At 32.3% G+C, this 20,527-nt stretch overlaps 2 protein-coding genes across 2 annotated transcripts; both read right to left on the bottom strand.

Annotated features, from left to right (window-relative positions):
• Nucleotides 1-6,327: 6,327 nt before the first annotated feature.
• Nucleotides 6,328-20,280, bottom strand: LOC126839683 (deoxyuridine 5'-triphosphate nucleotidohydrolase, mitochondrial-like). Its single transcript, XM_050575091.1, has 4 exons — nucleotides 20,194-20,280; nucleotides 18,500-18,554; nucleotides 6,598-6,817; nucleotides 6,328-6,535 (listed from the first exon to the last, which is right to left on the bottom strand). Exons 3-4 carry the CDS (start codon nucleotides 6,815-6,817, stop codon nucleotides 6,339-6,341), a joined length of 417 nt encoding a protein of 138 aa, XP_050431048.1. The 5' UTR covers nucleotides 18,500-18,554; nucleotides 20,194-20,280; the 3' UTR covers nucleotides 6,328-6,338.
• On the bottom strand, nucleotides 9,923-10,621 carry LOC126839719 (uncharacterized). Its single transcript, XM_050575137.1, has one exon. The coding sequence runs from the start codon at nucleotides 10,619-10,621 to the stop codon at nucleotides 9,923-9,925; it is 699 nt and encodes a 232-aa protein (XP_050431094.1).
• Nucleotides 20,281-20,527: the final 247 nt, after the last annotated feature.

The raw sequence follows: 20,527 nt of genomic DNA, 5'->3' as shown, positions 1-20,527 counted from the left end.
AACTGCGGCGCAGTATTAATATCGGTCACTTGGTCGCGACGCGATAACTGCCGGTGTCGGAGCAACTCTAGCCGCTAGGGCGTGACAGAATAACACGACAAGAATTTGAATTGATAAGTCACTCGCCACTAAATCGCAACACAATTGACAACGACGGTTTAAAACTCCAAGTTGCCAATAGGTCTCGACGGCTGCGATTTAACCGCGCGACGTTCAACGGCGGCACCGGTGGCGGTAACGACGGAACTGGTTGGATGCAGTGTTACCACTATGAACTTGAAATTAAAGAAGCGGTGTTAAGAAGTAGTACAAGACGGAGAATTGCAAAGACGCGGTGATAGGCTGCGTTCACCCTGAACTACCTACTATCAGTCTTCAGACACGCGGTTAAGCAAGAAAAGTTCTTCAACTTACTGAATTTCGATCCTTGGTGCTGGATTTGCACTCGGGAGATGTTCCTGGAGTATTCACTCCGTTTACTGCTGCCACCAATTTATGTTATGTGGGGCTAGGAGCCCAAGGATACCGATGTAAATAAGTGAAGACGACACTTGTTTTTATGATAATTATAATAAGTAAATCACAATCAGTAATTCTATATTATAGAATTACTGATTTTGATATACCTATTATAATTTACACAACACGATTAATTGAATTTTACAATAGACATGGAATAACAAATTTTTGAATTATAACAAAATATAGTATAAGACGTGGAACAGTATCAGAGTGAGTACAAGTGTATAGCAAGACAACAACTGAATAAAGGGTACCGGACGACGGGGGACCGTTGATCGGGTGTCATGCTAAAACCCTTGGTCAGCACATTCCAATCGGCCGACTGTAGTCGGGCGACGCAATATACTCTAAACAGTATATTATAATATTATAATGTATAATACTATAATATACTAGAATATTAAGGGGCTCTTAACGACATATTAAAAAATATATAAAATTTAAAGTTTTCTTACAATATCTGATGTTTGGTATGAATATTTTCTTAAATTATATGGAACTTTTAAGACAATGTTCAATCGATCAGCTTGCTATACTGTTTATAAGCGATTTTCATGCGGTTTAGCGGTGTATTACGAACGAAACAATAAAGTATATATACATTTGACTGGGTCCCTTACGTAGATTTATTGACAAAGCTGTTTTTTCACTGTGATTTCATATATACATTACACTCGATCGGAGTTTAAACTACGTGTATCTCATATTTTGATTTCAAAATCACTCGTAAAACTAATGCTTGATTTATTGAAATTTTACCGTTAAGTTTGTTATGCTAGTCTATCGATAAAAATCGTACCTATAATAATATTATACGAACATTGAAACATTTTTCCGACGACCATACTTCCCCTACCCTCTCGCCAAGCAGAAAATGGCTGGCGGTATAATGAAAAACAAAATGTTTAAACCTGAAAATTAATGTAGCCAAGTATCACGTTATGACTTTTGCCCGCTCTTCTAAACTACCCGACTTTAATTATAAAAATCATAGGCTATCTGTCATGCATGCTGGTAATTCGATTTGTGATCTCGACTTTCATTTATCGAGAAGCCTGAGTCCTCATATACACGATGAAGATATTTGCTGTAAAGCGCTTAAACTTCTCAGTTTTATCCAAAAGACTGCATACGGTTTTAAATTATCTGGCACATTGAAAGTTATTTATTGTGCTCTCGAAAGACTTATACTTGAATATGGGTCTGTTATTTGGGACCCTCACATTGCTGTTGAGTCAATGATAATTGAGCAAGTCCAGAGAAAGTTTCTGCGTTTCGCCTCATACGTCCTCAAAGTCCATTGTCCTCTTTATGACTATTCCCCTATTATGCAGAGTCATTTCTACAGCGGCCGAGAGCACACGTATTTACGCAAGCTCCCGATTTTTGGCTTTTAACTTTGGCAATTGTGACCCGTTTTTTACGTAAATTGTTAATTTAGAAATAAATATTGTGCGCAAGAGGATCGGTGTCGATTGGAGCCGGTCCTCCATATATTTTTTCGTTAACTGCAAATTTAAGTTAACAAGTATACAAGTATATGGCTGCAAAACGGTAAGAAACGTGCTTTCTTCTTTCCTAATAGTGTTATTTCTTAAACGGCAAACGGCGGTTTCCCGTTCGGTCACGTTTTTATTTAAGAAGAACATACGATTATACCGGTTATAGCACAAGTTCGTTCTCGAGCTCTGACAATTTTTCGTCGTTACCCCACCTCCCGGAGGACTAAAACCATGCTAGCATATTTGCCTTGAACCTAGAGACCCTGAACCTGCGGCCACCTCTTAGGGGCACTTAGGCACCTAACATACTAATATTGACCTTCCCCCCCCCCAATTTTCGGTTTTTTGTAAACGCCATAATTCTGTGGCAAATGGACTTAGAGAATTGGTTGAGACGTTGACTATTTCGGTTAGGAGTACCCTAGCTGGTACGCCACCATCCTAGGGGTCTACGATCCCTTCCAAGGGACTTCCCTAAGTTTTGGGCCTAAAACCTTCAAACATTGTAACCACTTTCGGGTGGCCTAACTTGGCCTGCTTACCAAATTTGGGGACATTCGAACGATTTTTACTTCCGTGGTTAGTGGTTTTAGTGGTGTACATCGTGTCTGCAGCCCGTTGATCATAAGTGCTAAGTGTAATCACGTCGTAGTTAAGTGCAAATCGTGGCCATCCGATTTTGCACCAGTGTGCGTTAGTGTACATATCCTCAACTATGGTGAACATCCACACAACCGAAGATTCTGAGATGAGCAACGTAGAAGATACGCCATCTAGTCCACTTCATAAAAAGCCGAAGTTCATTTCCTCACACTTCCAGTCCATTTTGGATGCTGTAGGGTGCCTTTAGACCACCATCAAGAAAGAAACAGAAAGTTATCTAAAATGACTCTCTTACAACTTTCGGGAGAATTGGATAAAATCAATAACTTAGCCACAGATTGGGACAATTTCTCAGGAAAACTTATTTGTGTTCTTGTGATGGAGTTCACAAAGGAAATATCGAACAAGCTTTCATAAACTCGATTACCGCACTACATGTGCACTGTGAGATCCCTGAAACAATTGTGATGGAAGTTGTTGTTATTGAGGAACTTAATCGAGGAAGAAAGGAAACCAAAATCAATCCAGCCAAAGCGGGAAGATCTCAATCCCACAAGTCAAACATGTCTAAATCGAGGGTCAACAAGCGGAAGAAATAGTTGGACATCCATAGTGGCACTCCTACGGCATATCAGCTCCTGAATACCGAGAGCACGACCGCAGGGACGATAAAGAGTCATTTGTGGACTGAGGTTATCATCAAGAGGCATAAATCACTATAGCTTGATCTAATCAAAACTTAAACAGGGACATTTTTAGTAAAAACGATGGATGAGGACACAGCCAATACACTCAAAGCTATCGTTAAAGATAAGAATTATCTTATAAAGTATGAATCGGCTAAATGGCCTAGAATTATTATTCGGGGTGTTGATTCCCTAGCACATCCGAACACACTGCTGGTTAGTATTTCTGTGCAAAACCCTTACCTTGAACTATCTCCCAATACAACGGCAAACTTGATTAAGCTAATTTTTCGACGTGGCACTAGAGATAAGAACATGATCAACTGGATAGATGAGGTGCACCCGGAACTTTTTGTAAGGCTACTCAGAGATCCAGACGCAGCACTGTACATCGGCTTCTATTCCTGTAAACTCAGCAAATTCGAAGAAATGAAGTGTCTTATGTGCTTGGGTTTTAACCACGTTGCGGCAAAGCTGGTACGCATCAACTCAAAATTGGTAAATCTCCTCTTTACTGAGCTTCCCATGAACGCAAGAATTTAAGCTTACGTAGATGACATAGCCGTTTTGATAGCCGGAAGTACCCGTCGTCTTGTTGTTGACAGAATGGAGGAAGTGCTCAAAATAGTTTACCAATGGGGCCTTACAAGAGGACTCAGCTTCTCCACACAGAAGTCCACTGCGGTATTGCTTAAAGGAACGTTGGTTCCAGGCTTCACCATTAAATTTGGAGCTGGCAGAATAAAGACCGTTGGCCACGCCAAATATCTCGGCGTCACAGTCGTGACTAATTTTTTGTACAACCAACCTTTAGCTGATATGAAGACCAAAAACCTGAAACTTCTCACTAGACTCAGAGCGACGGCATCGAATAGGGTACTGACAGAAGTAATAAGACACACCTGTATAACTGTGTCTTTCTGCCCAGAATGCTATATTGGGTACAATTTTGGTACCCCGCTGCCGAGTCCAGACGTGGTTGTCAAATACTTTGTCAACTGCAGGGGAGAGCCCTAATTGGCCAAACGGGCGCATATCAAACCGCGGCCACCTCCTCGCTCCAGATTGCCGGGACATCGCGACTTGAACTTATGGCAAGATACCTAGTTGAAATCAAAATCTCTTGAGGACAAGATTCTGCTGACAAGTCCAGGATTCTACAGGAATTATGGTTCGCTCTCTGTGATAAATGACAAGCGAAATGGGATATCTGTGCAACTGGTAGATGGACATACACATTCTTTCCAAACGTTGCCCGAAGGTTATCTTGCCTCCTCTACTTGAGGTATCATGTTGTACAATTTCTCACTGGTCCCGGAAATTTCAAAGCTAAACTCTACTCACTGGGACTTTTAGACCATCCGTGTTGCACATGCGATGCACCTGATAAAACAGCGGAGCACATACTCTTCGACTGCCCAACCGCGGAGACTCAACGAAAACGCCTTGAACTTACGCTGATTTAAACTGGTTATAGAATGATTCAATTTTTTGGTAAAGGGATCATAGAATGTGAAAAACTGTGATCATATTGCATGAAAAATATACAGAACAAACCTATTAGTAATTAAGCCCTATGAGACGTTTCAAAGTGAAATGGTCTATGCTTTACTTGGAACATACTACTTATAGGTAGTAACAAATAACAATGTAACCAACAGAGTGATTTATGTTCAGTTAAATAGTCCTAGCTTAAAATTCTTGTACTCTTATTCTGAAGATTATGATGTCTGTTAAGACTTTTTTTAACTATACGGGGAAATTATAGACACCACTCTGCCGGGAGTTTAAACACGAAGACGAGACCTAAACAGGAATGGTGCACTAGGCAAGTGGTGGAAGGCCCACGGTTTCGTATGTGCGCGGTTTCTTGTGCACGAGCATTTACTGAGTGGAAGGTGATTAGTCACCAGCCTTACTGGGCGACACTCACCGAGGTTGGTGATCGACATGGCAGAGGAGGCACGAGGACCTTGCTGAGCCACTCAGTGGGGGTTGATCGCATCGCTGGGCGCGGTCATCCCTGCGGATAGGGGAGAAAGAATTCTACCATGGTCTTCACATTTGTCGTAAAAGGCGACTAACGTGACGTAGAGCCCTCCGACAAGTGGCCTTCTGACAGGTCACTTCTTCTTGAGACACACCTTCCCCGGCCCGCAATTAGCACCCAGTGCTACTAGTCGGTCCGCGGTCGAAGGGGATCCCTTTGGGGTTAACCACTAAAGCCCAGGTACACCTATTCACCTAATGTGCATATGTTTCTTGGCTTTAGTGGTTAGCCCCGAAGGGATCCCCTACGACTGCGGACCGACTAGTAGCATTGGGTGCTAATTGCGTGCCGGAACCTAATGTGCATAAGTTAAACTTGCCCAGCCTTACGGATAATAGGCATATGGCTAACAAAAGATTCTTATCTGGCCTTCTTTCCGGCTCGGTAGACTCTCCCACATTGTTAGCCAATATTAATTTTAAAGTACCTGCCTGTCAAACTAGAAATTCTGCCTTTTTTTATGTTCCTTATTTTTCTACTAATTATCTCCAAAACTCTCCCTATATTCGTCTTATGAGCCACGCCAATCAAGACCCATCGTTCATCTATTAATAATATTATATTTTAATTACTAGTTTGTTATACTAAGTATAAGTAATAATATTCGCAGAAGTTTATAATGAAACCCAAATCACACGAATGACGTGTTGAGCCGGTGAAGCACTCGCGTATGGTGGACAATTCACTTAATATATATTTATATAAACTGCTGATACGTAACACCTCTTTCCTTTAGTAGTAGTAATTTGGGGCTTTACCGCCCATTTTTACAAATTGTAGTAAATTAAACTAGAAATGAATAACAACATCTCTTTATATAGTATAATACCTTTTATTAATCATAATAATTATAATATTTTATGATTTATCAATCTGTATAGTATAAAATAAACTTATATAAAGGTTTTTTTGTCTCTATTATTCAAAGCTAAATCAATTTTAAATTACATAAATTCTACCTAACACACATGAAAATTATCCTGAAGAACCGAATCCTTTTTCTCCTCTATCAGTTTCATCTAATGACCGAAGTTCCCTGAGTTCTGGATACACAATTTTTTCACATATTAGTTGTGCTACTCGATCTCCACGTTGAACGATAAAGTCTACACCAGAATGATTGAATAGGAGAATACCAACGTTTCCGCGGTAATCTTGATCAATTACTCCAGCTAGGATTTAAAAAAAATATATATATAACATTTTATTTAGTGATTAGATTTTATAAGCATACCTCCAACATCAATAAAATGTTTCCATGCTAATCCTGATCTCGGTGCAATTCGTCCATATGTACCATGTGGTACCACAATTTGTAGATCGGTCTTAATCAATTCTTTTCCATGTGCTACTACAATATATTGGTATGCACTTTTTAGATCGTATCCAGCCGCATGTTGACTTCCTCTAATCGGCGTGTATGCTTTATCGGTTAATTTAGAAAATAAAAGCATCTAAAGTTTTAAATAATCATTCATTCATAATAATCTTTATTTAATTTAACCCTAGCTTCATTTACTAATTTTATCATAGCATCATTCGTTTTTTTGTCTAAACTTTTTTCTAATTTTTTTTCTAATTCATCATTCATTAACGTCATATTTATTTTATTTTCCAAACTAGTGATACATTCTTTGAATGAGTTATTTAATTCAGATTTTATTGTTTCTATTGTATTTTTTGAAACATTAGTTATTGATTCATTATGTGTATTTAGTTTTTTTTCTAAACTATCTTTTAAACCAGTCTGAGTTTCTAAGATAGAATTTTTTATACTATTTTCCAAATCAATTAATTTCGAATTTAAATATTTACCAACTCCGATATCATTGAAATGATTTATATGATGACCAAAATAATCCATTATTAATTTAAAAATAGAGATCTTAACAGTGACAAGGACTTCTTATATACTAAAACCAAAACAAAAAAACTATATTATACGAGTTTACGCACTTCTCGGGTAAATGGCGAATACTCAACTATGCGGTCGTGTATTAACATACAATAAGCACTAACACCAGTTAAATTATCATCAGCTTCTATTTCTAAACGTAAGTCAATTGTAGAAGAAATTTCAGAATCGTTTTGTTTACTAACATCTAAAACAATAATTGGAGCATTTGATAAAAACAATTTTGGACTTAGTATCGGATTTCGAAGTCCATTTTCATAATATGATTCTTGAAACGATGTATACATATTATATAATAATGTAAAATCGTTGTGCGTAAAATCTAAATTTAAATTATCATAAGGATAAACATTTGAGTTCAGAAACACTTTAATATTTTTCAACTTAGAATGATCAAATTCGCTTTTGTCTGCAGTTATTGAATTGTTACGATTTTTTTGGAGGCCTACAATGATATAACGAGGTTTTTCCAATTTCGTTGATGTTTTTAAATTCCATAGTACATTTTTCGTGTTTCCGAGTTCAGGGTAAGTATATGTTTCAAATGATCTAAATGGTATAAACAAATGTTTTTCTTTTTCAACTATTTTCATTAACTTTAGACGCTGGCTATCATCAACACTAACATGAGGAACTTCCCAAACAATATTCTTAATATTCACACTACCTGTAGTTGCATCATCACTTTTTTTAATCAATGCATTTAAATCACTATTTGATCTAGTTAATATGAGTTCTATTCGTGAATTTAATAAAATTTTTCTATAATGCTCAAAAAAGCCTAACCAGTATTTTAGTGGTATACATGCTGTAAAATGACCATTTGTGTCTGATATGGATGAACTATTTTTGAAAGTCCATCCAGCATTTTCATAACAATAATAATTATCTGGTGTACTTGAAAGATATCCTTTGATAGAACTTGTAATACCTAACATTCGTGAACTATCTATCTCGATACCATTTAATTCTAAACGAACTTGTTCAAAAAGAAAAGATAATCCATTATTACCTAGTTTTACTTTATCTTTATCTTCAATGTCGCCTTCGATGTATAAAAAGCTTTCATGTAAATATGGGTATACATCAGTTTGTTGTACACATATCCTAATTTCATCATTATTATTAAAAGCTTTAGTATAAGGAATATATGAGTGAAAATCAAAATTAGTTATTTTCGAATCTGACACATAACCCATATCAACTTCCAAAATATCATTTTCAGGCATTTCGATTACTTTTTAATTCAAATCCAAGTTGTCTTAAAATATTTTTATTTTTTGACGTAAGATTTATTTTTGTTTTTCTCCTTGTTGCTCGGTTAGATTTCGTTTTGGGAATGGAAGATTTTTTATGTGACGGTTCCTTTATATCTAATATTTTGTTTTGGAAATTAAAAAATTTCAACCCCATTTTATGAACCGTACCGTCTAATATGAAAAACTGTTGTAATTTTTTCACCTAAATTCTTTAGTGGTCTTTGATCCTGATCAACTAACTTTACCGTTATATTATTTATTTCATTTGTTATCAATGGATAATATATTAAGTTGCTAGGTGCTTCAACAATTTTTGATCCGTGTACTGCTGTAGGGTAAAACTCATAGACTGAGTGTGAGGGTTTGTTACCATCAAATGATCCTTGAGCAATACTACATAATACTTTTATTGAATTAATCATACTAATATTAACAGTTTTTTGAGATTCGTGTAATTTATTCGGTTCTAATTCCACTTCATCAAATTCTAAAACATGTCTTAAACTATTATCAATAGTGAAATCGATTGTTTCAGAACAGTAAACATATGATTTAAATGTATTGATGTTTGGAAATATGCTAAATACAATATTTGGATGGGTTTTTTTAATCATGTTTTTAATATATTCATTTATTTGACTTAGTTCATAACACCCTGGTTCTATTTCAAGCTTTAAGATTTCTTTATCCGTTTGTTCACTCAGAATGTGTTCATTACTTTTTGAGAAAAAATCGGAAGATTTATTAATATTACTCGTATATGATTCCGTGAAATATTTAGATAAATGTCTTGGATTATGATCAATAACATTCTTATCTGATTCTAGTGAAGAACTACTGCTTACAGGAACATCGCGTTTATTTAATATTGTATTGTTCTTTATAATTATTCTCAATTTATTATTGCTTTCATTAATATTAGGAAAAGAATTATATGTCTGAAGATTTAATAATGCTATTTCTGAGTCCTCAGCTATAGTTAGTGATGGAAAAAAATTTGTTGATAACTCTGTAGTGTTACCTGATAAACTTATTGTTGTTGATTCATACATTGTAAAAAATCAATACATAAATGACCACAAATAAATGTATTATAATTTTGATATTTTGAGTAATTATATAAAATATTGTACCCTTTAAAACGATTTTGGAGTTCAATTGGTGGTGGTAAATTACCAAAGCTATCAAAATACCATATGTTGTTATATTTTTTAAAGTAAGCAACCCAATGCGATCCTTTTTGACTTATTCCAGCAAGGTTAATAACCGCACATTCGTTTTTAAAAATAGTTTTTGGTAAGCTGTCACGTGAAAATACACCACGGAAATGTGGAATTTTTAATTGTGCAACATGTTTTATAATGTCTTGAGAGGAAAGAGGTCTATTAGGTAGCATAGTAATTAGTTTTTTTTTTCTTAATATTTCTTCTTTTCTTCACACCTAAACCTGATTTGTCTAAGTATAAACCTTTACCATTACGAACATTCAAATATAAGCCTTTACCAATTTTTTTCGTTTGTCCAGTTTTAGAATCTTTAACAGCTTTATAGATATTTGCTGCACCAGACGCAAGACTACCGAGGGCTGAAAGTCCTGCAAATATTGGTATCAAAGGTATAGCAGAACCCCTTTGATTTGGTACCTTAATTTTTCTAACTTTTTTAGACTTTCTTCGAGATATTCTTTTTCTTACTGCTCCAACTAATTTACCACCTTTTTTAGCTTTGCAACAACCCATACCAATTTTACGTTTAGCTTTCATAATGTTAGTAACGGTGTAGGCTGCAGCTTTTTCCCCGAATGAACTATCTTTTGCTTTCACCCTATCCCACGCTTGAAATTCTAATTTTTTATCAGCTAAATTACGGTTTGTTACGTCTTTATTTTTTAAATACGCTATATCGTGGTCACGACAAGCCTCATCAAGAAGATTTATAGGTTTATCACCTCTAGCCAATCTTTTTTCAAGTTTTGTTCCAGGTCCACAATATTTATAACCTGGTAAATGTGCTTCGAACGGAAGTTTATTTATTAGTGTATTAACGAGACCTTTACCGGTTATACACTTTTGCACTCTTGGCATTTCCTATATATACTAAGTATTTTTTCTTAGTTCACAACTATTATATATACAAAAAAATGCGTTTTATAGAACAGAATAGTAAATTAAATATTAAAAATATAGACACAGAAATTTCTAATAAAGCAATCTCAAGACATGGACCTTTACTACCAGATAGTATCCGATGTATTATTGTTGGATCTAGTGGCTCTGGTAAAACAAATGTAATGTTTAATCTTCTTACACATATAAATGGTTTAAAATTTGAAAACGTTTATTTGTATACAAAAACGCTTAACCAAGAAAAATATATTTTATTGAAACAAATTTTTGATGGTCTAGAAGGAGTGAAGCTGTTTATTTTTACGGAAGCTGAAGAAGTAGTTAAACCACAAATAACGAATCCAAATTCTATTTTTATTTTTGATGATGTGCTGTGTGATACTCAAATACCCATTCAAGATTATTTTAGTATGGGGAGACATTTTGGTGCTAATTCAGTTTTCTTTTTAGTTCAAAGTTATTCTAAAGTTTTAAAACGATTGGTACGCGATAACTGTAATTTATTAGTGGTGTTCAAACAAGACGAACGTAATCTAAGACATATATTTAATGATCATATTTCAACTGATATGGATTATCTAGATTTTCAAAAAATGTGTATTTATTGTTGGGGCTATGAAAAATATGGTTTTCTTGTTATAGATAAAACTAGAAATGTTAATGATGGTCGGTACAGACGTGGTTTTGATGTCTATATAAGCTTGGTGTAAACTGAAATATTTTTTAGTTTGCTAAAATGTCAGAAAACAAAATATTACTTAACAATTTGGTAGAATCAAAAAATAATATTAAGCGGAAAATTATGGAGTTAAAGCGCGGTGTTTTAGATTCTGAATATACATTTAACGAAACATTTAAACCGATTATAGAACCACTTAATATGCTAGTTAATGACAATAAAATGAATAATGTTATTGATGAGGAATTATCTGTTACAACAAATGAGGAAAACGCTGATCCTCAATTATATGAATTCAACAATTTTATGAAATTACCTCCAAATAGAAGATCATATGATCCATCTTATGGTATGCGTTATGATAATATTGATAATCAACTAAAAATTGGTAATTTCCCAGTATTCATTGCCAACAATAAAATTTATGTAGCAGACAAAGACTATGATTGGACCCCAGGTCTATGGTCGTTACTTTGTGAAAAAAACCCTAAATTAACTACACGTCAGGATTTTAAATCGTATTACAAAATATTAGATGCTACAGAGGTTCACTTAAATGTTAACGGAGGACCTAAATCTAGCCAATCTTATAAATGGACATTTATTGTTAAGCCATATTATACTGAAAAAATGTTACAATTGAAGACAACAAAAAGAGCGAAACTTGATGTCAGTTTTATAGCTTCAAAGGCAGCGGAAGCTGCTCATTCAAAAGATCCAATCACATTTGAAAAACCTACTGACTTAGAAAAGTCAGACGATTTTAAGTCAAAAGAAGGATCTGGTATATTATATAAGAATGTACAACCTAATACACAAATCATTTATTATGATAATCCAAATGAATTAGTGTCTAGGCTTGCTCTTTTAATGGCTTCTAAAGAGGCTGGGAATACAGGTGTAAGTAATGAAATAATATCAATAATTGAAGAACTTCGTGAACAAAAAATTATTGTTTAATTAAAAAAAAAAAAAAAAATATATATATATATAAACATTACCACTCCTCCTCTATACAATTATTTATACTTTCTTCTAAAAAGTATTTTTTTAACGAATTTAAATTTAAATTAAAAAAAAAGAAATGGTATTTTTTTAGAATTAATTATTATTAAGTCATATTTTTTAATTATACTATCTACCCATTCATCTATCTCTTCCCAGCTTATTTGTACTTCTTCTTCTTCTTCTTCATCCTCTTTTTGATTCAGTAAATCCTTTCTATACCTATAATATTTTAATATATGGTTTAAAAAATAGAAGATGTTTTACATTTTTTTTATATTACCAATAATCAATTTTTTCATCTTCTTCAACATCATCCTTATCTTCTAACTTCATTTCCTTAAAATATTCTTTAATCAGCTTGATTTTCTCATTATGATTCAAATGGTCCGGAATCCAAGGAACGTAATAATCACAACATGACATATTTTCCAAGTTGTAATTATAAATTGTTTGTTCTATAAATTTTCTATCATTGATGCAAATCATTATGAACTGTAAAATAATGTAATAAAAATTAAGGTGATAGAAAAAAAATTATTTCAACTAGTTTACATATTAATCTATTATGACTTCTTTAAGAGATATAGCCAACGAATTACATAGACCAGCTAGAAAAATATTTCCAAGACGTAAAGTTATTACAAGGTTCATGGATGAACTTTGGCAAATTGATTTAATGGATATGCAGGCGCATTCGAGGAAAAATAGTGGTTTCAAATATATTTTAGTTGTTATTGATACGTTTACTAAATACGTATGGTTAGAACCTTTAAAAAATAAATCAGCAATTACTATAAAAGATGCGATGATGAAAATATTAAAAACTCATCAGCCTAAATTTGTTCAATCGGATTTTGGATTGGAATTTCATAATGAGAAATTTCAAAATATTATGAAAAAATATAACATTAAACATTATTCAACTTATAGTAGTATCAAGGCGGGGATGGTAGAACGAGTGATTAGAACTTTAAAAAATTATATTTATACAAATTTTACAGCTCAAGGCAGTTGGGACTGGATAAAAGCATTACCAAAACTAGTAAACAGATATAATAATAGTAGACACAGAACAATTAGTTGTACTCCACAAGAAGCCAGATTAACTCCTCATTCTGTTACACATAAAAGTTATTCTAGCAAAAGTTTAGAGAAAAAACCAAAATTTAAGTTAAATGAAAAAGTTAGAATATCAAAATATAAACACATTTTTAATAAATCTTACACGCCAAGTTGGACTACAGAAGTTTTTACTATTAGCAACATTTTAGATACTAATCCTATAACCTACAAATTGTCTGATGAGAAAGGTGAGCTAATTTTAGGATGTTTTTATGAGCAAGAAATTAAAAAGACTAATTACCCTGATACATATCTTATAGAACGTGTCTTGAAAAGATCAAAAGGAAAAATGTATGTAAAGTATTTAGGACTAGATTCATCTCATAACTCATGGGTGAAAACAGAAAATATTGTAAAATAATTTTTATTAAAAAAAAAAAAAAAAAATACAATTTCTTTATATTAAACTATTAAAAATAGTAACTTAGTTATATATTTAAAAATTAAAGATTTATGTGTCTAGTTGACTAATATAAAATGTTAAACCAGTTAGGATCTTGTAGTTTATATGCTGATCTTTCAGAGCCAGCGAGGAAGATTTTATCCAGTCTACACTTCATTTGTACCCGTTCATCTCTATTGGTGGTTGAATGATGGATGCAATTGACAATACCCAATACCGGTCTAGAAAAAATGGTAGACTCTATCCGTTCAAAGTGGTACATATTTAGTTTTTTATGACCACCACATACAGTACGTTTAAATGTAGGATTTGATGCCAATAAAGACAAAACTTCACCGTTATCGTTTATGGTTACTGCAGCATTCATATCGAATTGCTCAATGGATGGATGTAGAAATATTTTCAAAATATCATTTATGACTACGTAATCCGGTCTTCTCCTAACATAGTATGTACCACCTGCATGTTCATTCCTCCACTTGCGTAGCACAATACGTGCATTGCCATCAAGTATATGACCGATGGGATACACATACTTGGCACCATTATCTATCGTTGGTACAAACGATGGAAATATCTCTTTTAGTTTTTCATCATCAAGCTCTCTATTATGATAAAATAGTATGATATCTGTTTCTGAAACGTCATCAATTGTTTGATTAAAATCATCGTCTGTCTCAAAGATAAAAATAAGAGCTAATTCTCCAGGCATTGCTGCAGTTACATTGAGTGAACGAAATGTTCGAAAAATTTCCAAGAAACGGTTGAATCGCGCCATCTAAATAACAGAATTATTTAAATAATTTTTTTAACATATAAAATTATTTACATATTTAAATTTTATAATGTTCATAAATATTTGTAGTGACCATGTGCTATTGTATCTATCCCATTTTCCAATATTATTCGCTTGTCATCGCTTGCACTAAGTGCGAGTTTGTAAATTTTTTTTGAATATACTTGATGTTTTTCTGATTGAATTGTGTTCATAGATTGATATGTTATTGTATTGTTCTGACTAAAAGTGTTTTGACTAGAATATGCTTTTAAAACGCTGATATAATGTTCCATTTTCATATTTTTTTCAATCACATACTTTTTTACTCCTTTTGCTTTCTTTGTTTCCTTTCCTCCAACATTAAAAGCATACAGTTTCGGTCGCAAGGTTACAAATTCAAGTAAAATCAAACTTTTTAATTCATCTTTAAAGTAACCTGGTACATTCTTCCTCCTTTCTGAAAAACATGGATGATCTTTGGGAAAATTTGATGTATCGAAATATGGTGACAAATCATTTGTGAGATCAGTCATAAAATCGTCTGTAATAATTTCATAGATTAAGGAATCTGTATCGGAGTAGCATAATCTAATGTTGCGACCATACTTAGGCTTCATTACATTATAGTGAAAATTATACATAACAGTTTTGGAAATATCTAGAATAGCTAATCCTACATATATGGGTTTATCAAATTTAAGTTTCTCCTTGAACATGTGTATAGCCATTAGATTATTAGAATAAATTGTACGATCTTTAAAACTAGGTTTTATCATTAAACGATGTGCCTGTCGATCAGTTGTCACCAATTTCATATTCATACGTTTTCTCACGTTTTCCATACATTTTCCAAAAACAGAATTGATAGCGAGTTTCCAAAACGCTTTTTCAAACTCATTTGTTGCGTTTCGTCTCATTTCAGTACAAAGTTTCACGTAGGGTGCCATCCATTTCTTTTGCTCGAATTTAACAATTCTATGTACTTTTGTCACAACTAATCCGTTTGCGATAGCTTGCTTCAGTGAACGATAATGTACAACATAATTTCGTTTAGGATTAAAAGTAGTCATCAATTTTTTCACCTTTGAATTAGGTGGGAATGTAAATTCGGGTAAAAATGGGAAATCGTTATGATCATTGTGTAAATGCTCAGGGTAATCAACATCAACTTCTAATATATAACCATACTTTGAATTGTTTGGTATTGTTGTAATATCTAATGATAAATCTTCTAACCATTCGAAATTACGAAAAGGTAAAACCGATAGCATAGCTTTCCCATAGAGGTTTACACAGTCAAAATATGTAAGCCAAGACGTGGGTTTATCAGGATTGTAATTAATTCCCTCGACATTAGGGATATTAGCTTTTACGTGTCGTTTAACACTGTTACAGATACCTCCGCGAATACCGGCTTCAAGCATGAGATGCATATCATAATCTTTTAGCCTTTCAAGTTCAACATTAGTAAATTTCAACATTGCTTGGAATGCGAATCCTGGAGCTGTAAAATAATGTGATGCATCAAGATGAAATGTGTTCATACAAAGATTTCGAAATGACTCGAAAACATCGGCTAATATTAAAATATCAGTCAACAGATAGTGATCAGAATATTCACCTAAAGTTTTTATTCTAAATGTATTCCAAACAGTTTTCGCATGGTTATAATCTTGGTTACTGATTTCTTCATCATTTAGTGAGTTGTAAAAGTGTTTTTTGGATGGTAAATAAGTCTGTTCAAGTTTATCCCAGTTATTCACGTATTCGTAGGGGAAACAACCTTTACGACATACTAAATCTAATTTATCTATTGAAAAAAATCGTAATGTCTCTTTAAACCTAGATTTGTCTTCGGCTAAATTATTAGCAAGCGTACTTAAAGGCTCTGACATAAATCTAAACGTATCTATGAATTTTATTTTCATAGTTTTGGAAATTTCTTTGCTAAATGAAATATATTTTTCACTCGAATTAGGAATAACATCAATTCGTTTGTTATTTATTCCTAATTGATGTACTATGAAATTACTATCGTACGCTAAGTTATGAAAATAAATTGGAATGAAAGTTACATTTTTCAACTTGAAATTACAGGTCAAACATAATACATTTCTAAATTTACCCGTAAAATGACAGTGATCTCTAACTTTTATGGTATTGATAAAAGATCGCTTACATATTTCACAATTGCTAGCGTTTTGAAATCGATTTGTTTCTTCACTAGTTAAAGGATTCATTGCTATGTTTGTCTGATATAATTTATCTACTTCTTCTCCGACTTTTATAAGAGCTTCCATAAATTTTTTGGCAGCATTTTCACCTCTGTAAATAACTGGTTTTTTAGGTATTTTAAATTCATTAACTAATTCAGGTGGAATGGTTGTGTAATCAATTTTAACATAAAAGCCAAAACTCATCGGTTTGTGTTGAAAAGTTTTAATAGATTTCTGTTTTTCATTTGACTGTTCCATAAGAGGTTTTAAAAAACATTCAAAATCTGCATAGATCACTATTGGTACGCGTTGAGTAGCTATATAATTTGTAAATTTGATTACAGAATCATCATGATCTTCAAGCATAACTGGTCTGCTTAATTTATGTTGAGAACAGAATTTTTTATGTTCTCGTAGTCCTTCAAACCCCCATAATTTATTCTTACAAGGTGTGTTGTTAAAAATAGTAAAACATCGTTTGCAGATATTTATTTGTTCTTTGTGTTTAGTTCTTTGAGACCTAATAAGTCTTGAAAAATTGGATATAAAGCAATAATGTTGTCGTGAAGTGTTGCTAAGTAAAAGTAAGTCAAAATGGTTTCGTTTTTCAATATCGGAAACTAGTATTGGATAAATTAATGATTTACTGTCTAGTCCATATATGTTAATGGAAACATTATTGATCTTTGCAAATTTTCTTACTTCTTTAATCGAAGTTGGGAATGTGATACACTTGAAATCAAATTTATTTTTAGTCTCTAAATAATCAAAATATTTTTTAGAGAATTTACTTTTATTATTACGCCTATCAAACTTAGACAATATTGCATACTTAAAACATTTTTCGTCGTTATTATTTATGTTAACTATAGCTCTTCTACCCTGAATTTTTTGTGGTAGAGGAATGTATGATGAACCTTCTAAAGGATTTACAACATTTATGCGTAGCTGTATACCATCAATATTTCGAAGAGACCAACCACTGCCTTTAGCAATAAATTCACTTTCTTCCTTCAAAAGTTTACCATATATATTATTCAACAATACTGTAAAATCGGATCCTGATGTTGTGAATGTGTTTTTTGTTTTAAACGAAATATCTTGCAACTCAAAAGTTAAAACATTTTCATACACACAATCCAAGTGAAGATTAAATTTAATTGAGTTATTTTTACACGCTTCCTTAATTTTTGGTAAAATAAATGTAGTAGCATATTTGAAAAAAAGTATAAAGTCTAGAAACTTTAACTTATTTTTTAAAAAGAAAGTTTTCGACCTGGACCTAAATCTTCCTATTTCTTGTAAACCATCACCAGTTGAACTCAAACGAATGTTTTTCGTAATTTTCATGTTTTTTTTTTTTTTTTCAAACTAGAAATATAAAACCAAGAGTCACATAATCATATACAAATACAACAACAACAAAATTATTCATAAATTTAAATATTTTCTTTTATTGTTTTTATTATATCGTACATTTTTTTTATTATTTCATCGTCTAATTTATTTTTTATTTTATTTTTATAATTCTTTCTTCTCCTAGCATGTTTGCTAGGCTTACCTAGTGCTTTAATAATTTTTATTTTTTCCTTAGGATTTAATAAAAGTGTGGAAGTTTGTTGTGCCATACCTTAACAGTTTTTAGATGAGTTGACCTTGAGAGTGATGAGGACTGTAACGATATTCTAAAAAAAAAAAAAGAATCATAATGTTCATTCTTCATACTATTTTTTTTTTTTTAAAAGACACTCAATATTTTCCATCCGTTGGTGACATAATTAAAATATATATTTTTTATTAGCACTGCTATCAAATAAATGACGCGACTTAAATAAAAAAAAATATGATTTTAAAGAGCACTACACAACTGGAATAGAAAATTAGAACTGATAGCTCAATTTACACATCCGTTGGTGACATAATTAAAAATATATATTTTTATTAGCACTGCTATCAAATAAATGACGGCGACTTAAATAAAAAACATATTTTTAAAGAGCACTACACAACAAGAGTACAAAATTAGAACTGATAGCTTATTTTTGCATCCGTTGGTGACATAATTAAAATATATATTTTTATTAGCACTGCTATCAAATAAATGACTGCGACTTAAAATAAAAAATATATTTTTAAAGAGCACTACACAACAAGAGTACAAAATTAGAACTGATAGCTTAATTTATGCATCCGTTGGTGACATAATTAAAATATATATTTTTATTAGCACTGCTATCAAATAAATGACGGCGACTTAAATAAAAAATATATTTTTAAAGAGCACTACACAACAAGAGTACAAAATTAGAACTGATAGCTTAATTTATGCATCCGTTGGTGACATAATTAAAATATATATTTTTATTAGCACTGCTATCAAATAAATGACGGCGACTTAAATAAAAAATATATTTTTAAAGAGCACTACACAACAAGAGTACAAAATTAGAACTGATAGCTTAATTTATGCATCCGTTGGTGACATAATTAAAATATATATTTTTATTAGCACTGCTATCAAATAAATGACGGCGACTTAAATAAAAAATATATTTTTAAAGAGCACTACACAACAAGAGTACAAAATTAGAACTGATAGCTTAATTTATGCATCCGTTGGTGACATAATTAAAATATATATTTTTATTAGCATTGCTATCAAATAAATGACGGCGACTTAAATAAAAATATATTTTTAAAGAGCACTACACAACAAGAGTACAAAATTAGAACTGATAGCTTAATTTATGCATCCGTTGGTGACATAATTAAAATATATATTTTTATTAGCACTGCTATCAAATAAATGACGGCGACTTAAATAAAAAATATATTTTTAAAGAGCACTACACAACAAGAGTACAAAATTAGAACTGATAGCTTAATTTATGCATCCGTTGGTGACATAATTAAAATATATATTTTTATTAGCACTGCTATCAAATAAATGACGGCGACTTAAATAAAAAATATATTTTTAAAGAGCACTACACAACAAGAGTACAAAATTAGAACTGATAGCTTAATTTATGCATCCGTTGGTGACATAATTAAAATATATATTTTTATTAGCACTGCTATCAAATAAATGACGGCGACTTAAATAAAAAATATATTTTTAAAGAGCACTACACAACAAGAGTACAAAATTAGAACTGATAGCTTAATTTATGCATCCGTTGGTGACATAATTAAAATATATATTTTTATTAGCATTGCTATCAAATAAATGACGGCGACTTAAATAAAAATATATTTTTAAAGAGCACTACACAACAAGAGTACAAAATTAAATGTCTTTAAGTAAAAAATGATTACACTTACATAGCTAAGAATGATATAGTACTGTCGAAAACACTTCACTAGCAGGAGACGGTGTTTCCACTGGTAAAAGACAATCACAGACTGATGTTTAAAACACACGACTAGGCAGTATTTATGCAGTCGAAAGGAGGTTATTCTCCTCCTCATATTATAATTTTAAAGACATTCACAACATATACCACTTCTATAGTGTTATTAAAAAAAAAAAAATTAAATCGACCTCGCTTGGAGAATATAGTTAAACGTCTATAGCAGTTAGGTTCCTCAAGGATTGTAACACGCAGCGAGTCGTAGGGTTTCTGTGGTCTGTGGTTAGTTCATTGAATCGTATTTA

Source organism: Adelges cooleyi, unplaced genomic scaffold, assembly GCF_023614345.1.
Source record: "Adelges cooleyi isolate 19-005CV unplaced genomic scaffold, UGA_ACOO_1.1 ACOO_flye_CR_arks_rails_tigmint_CR_PRNA_307, whole genome shotgun sequence".
NCBI classification, from domain to species: domain Eukaryota; kingdom Metazoa; phylum Arthropoda; class Insecta; order Hemiptera; family Adelgidae; genus Adelges; species Adelges cooleyi.
The sequence above is the reverse complement of the archived record's forward strand: the minus strand, read 5'-3'. Positions and strand labels throughout refer to the sequence as shown.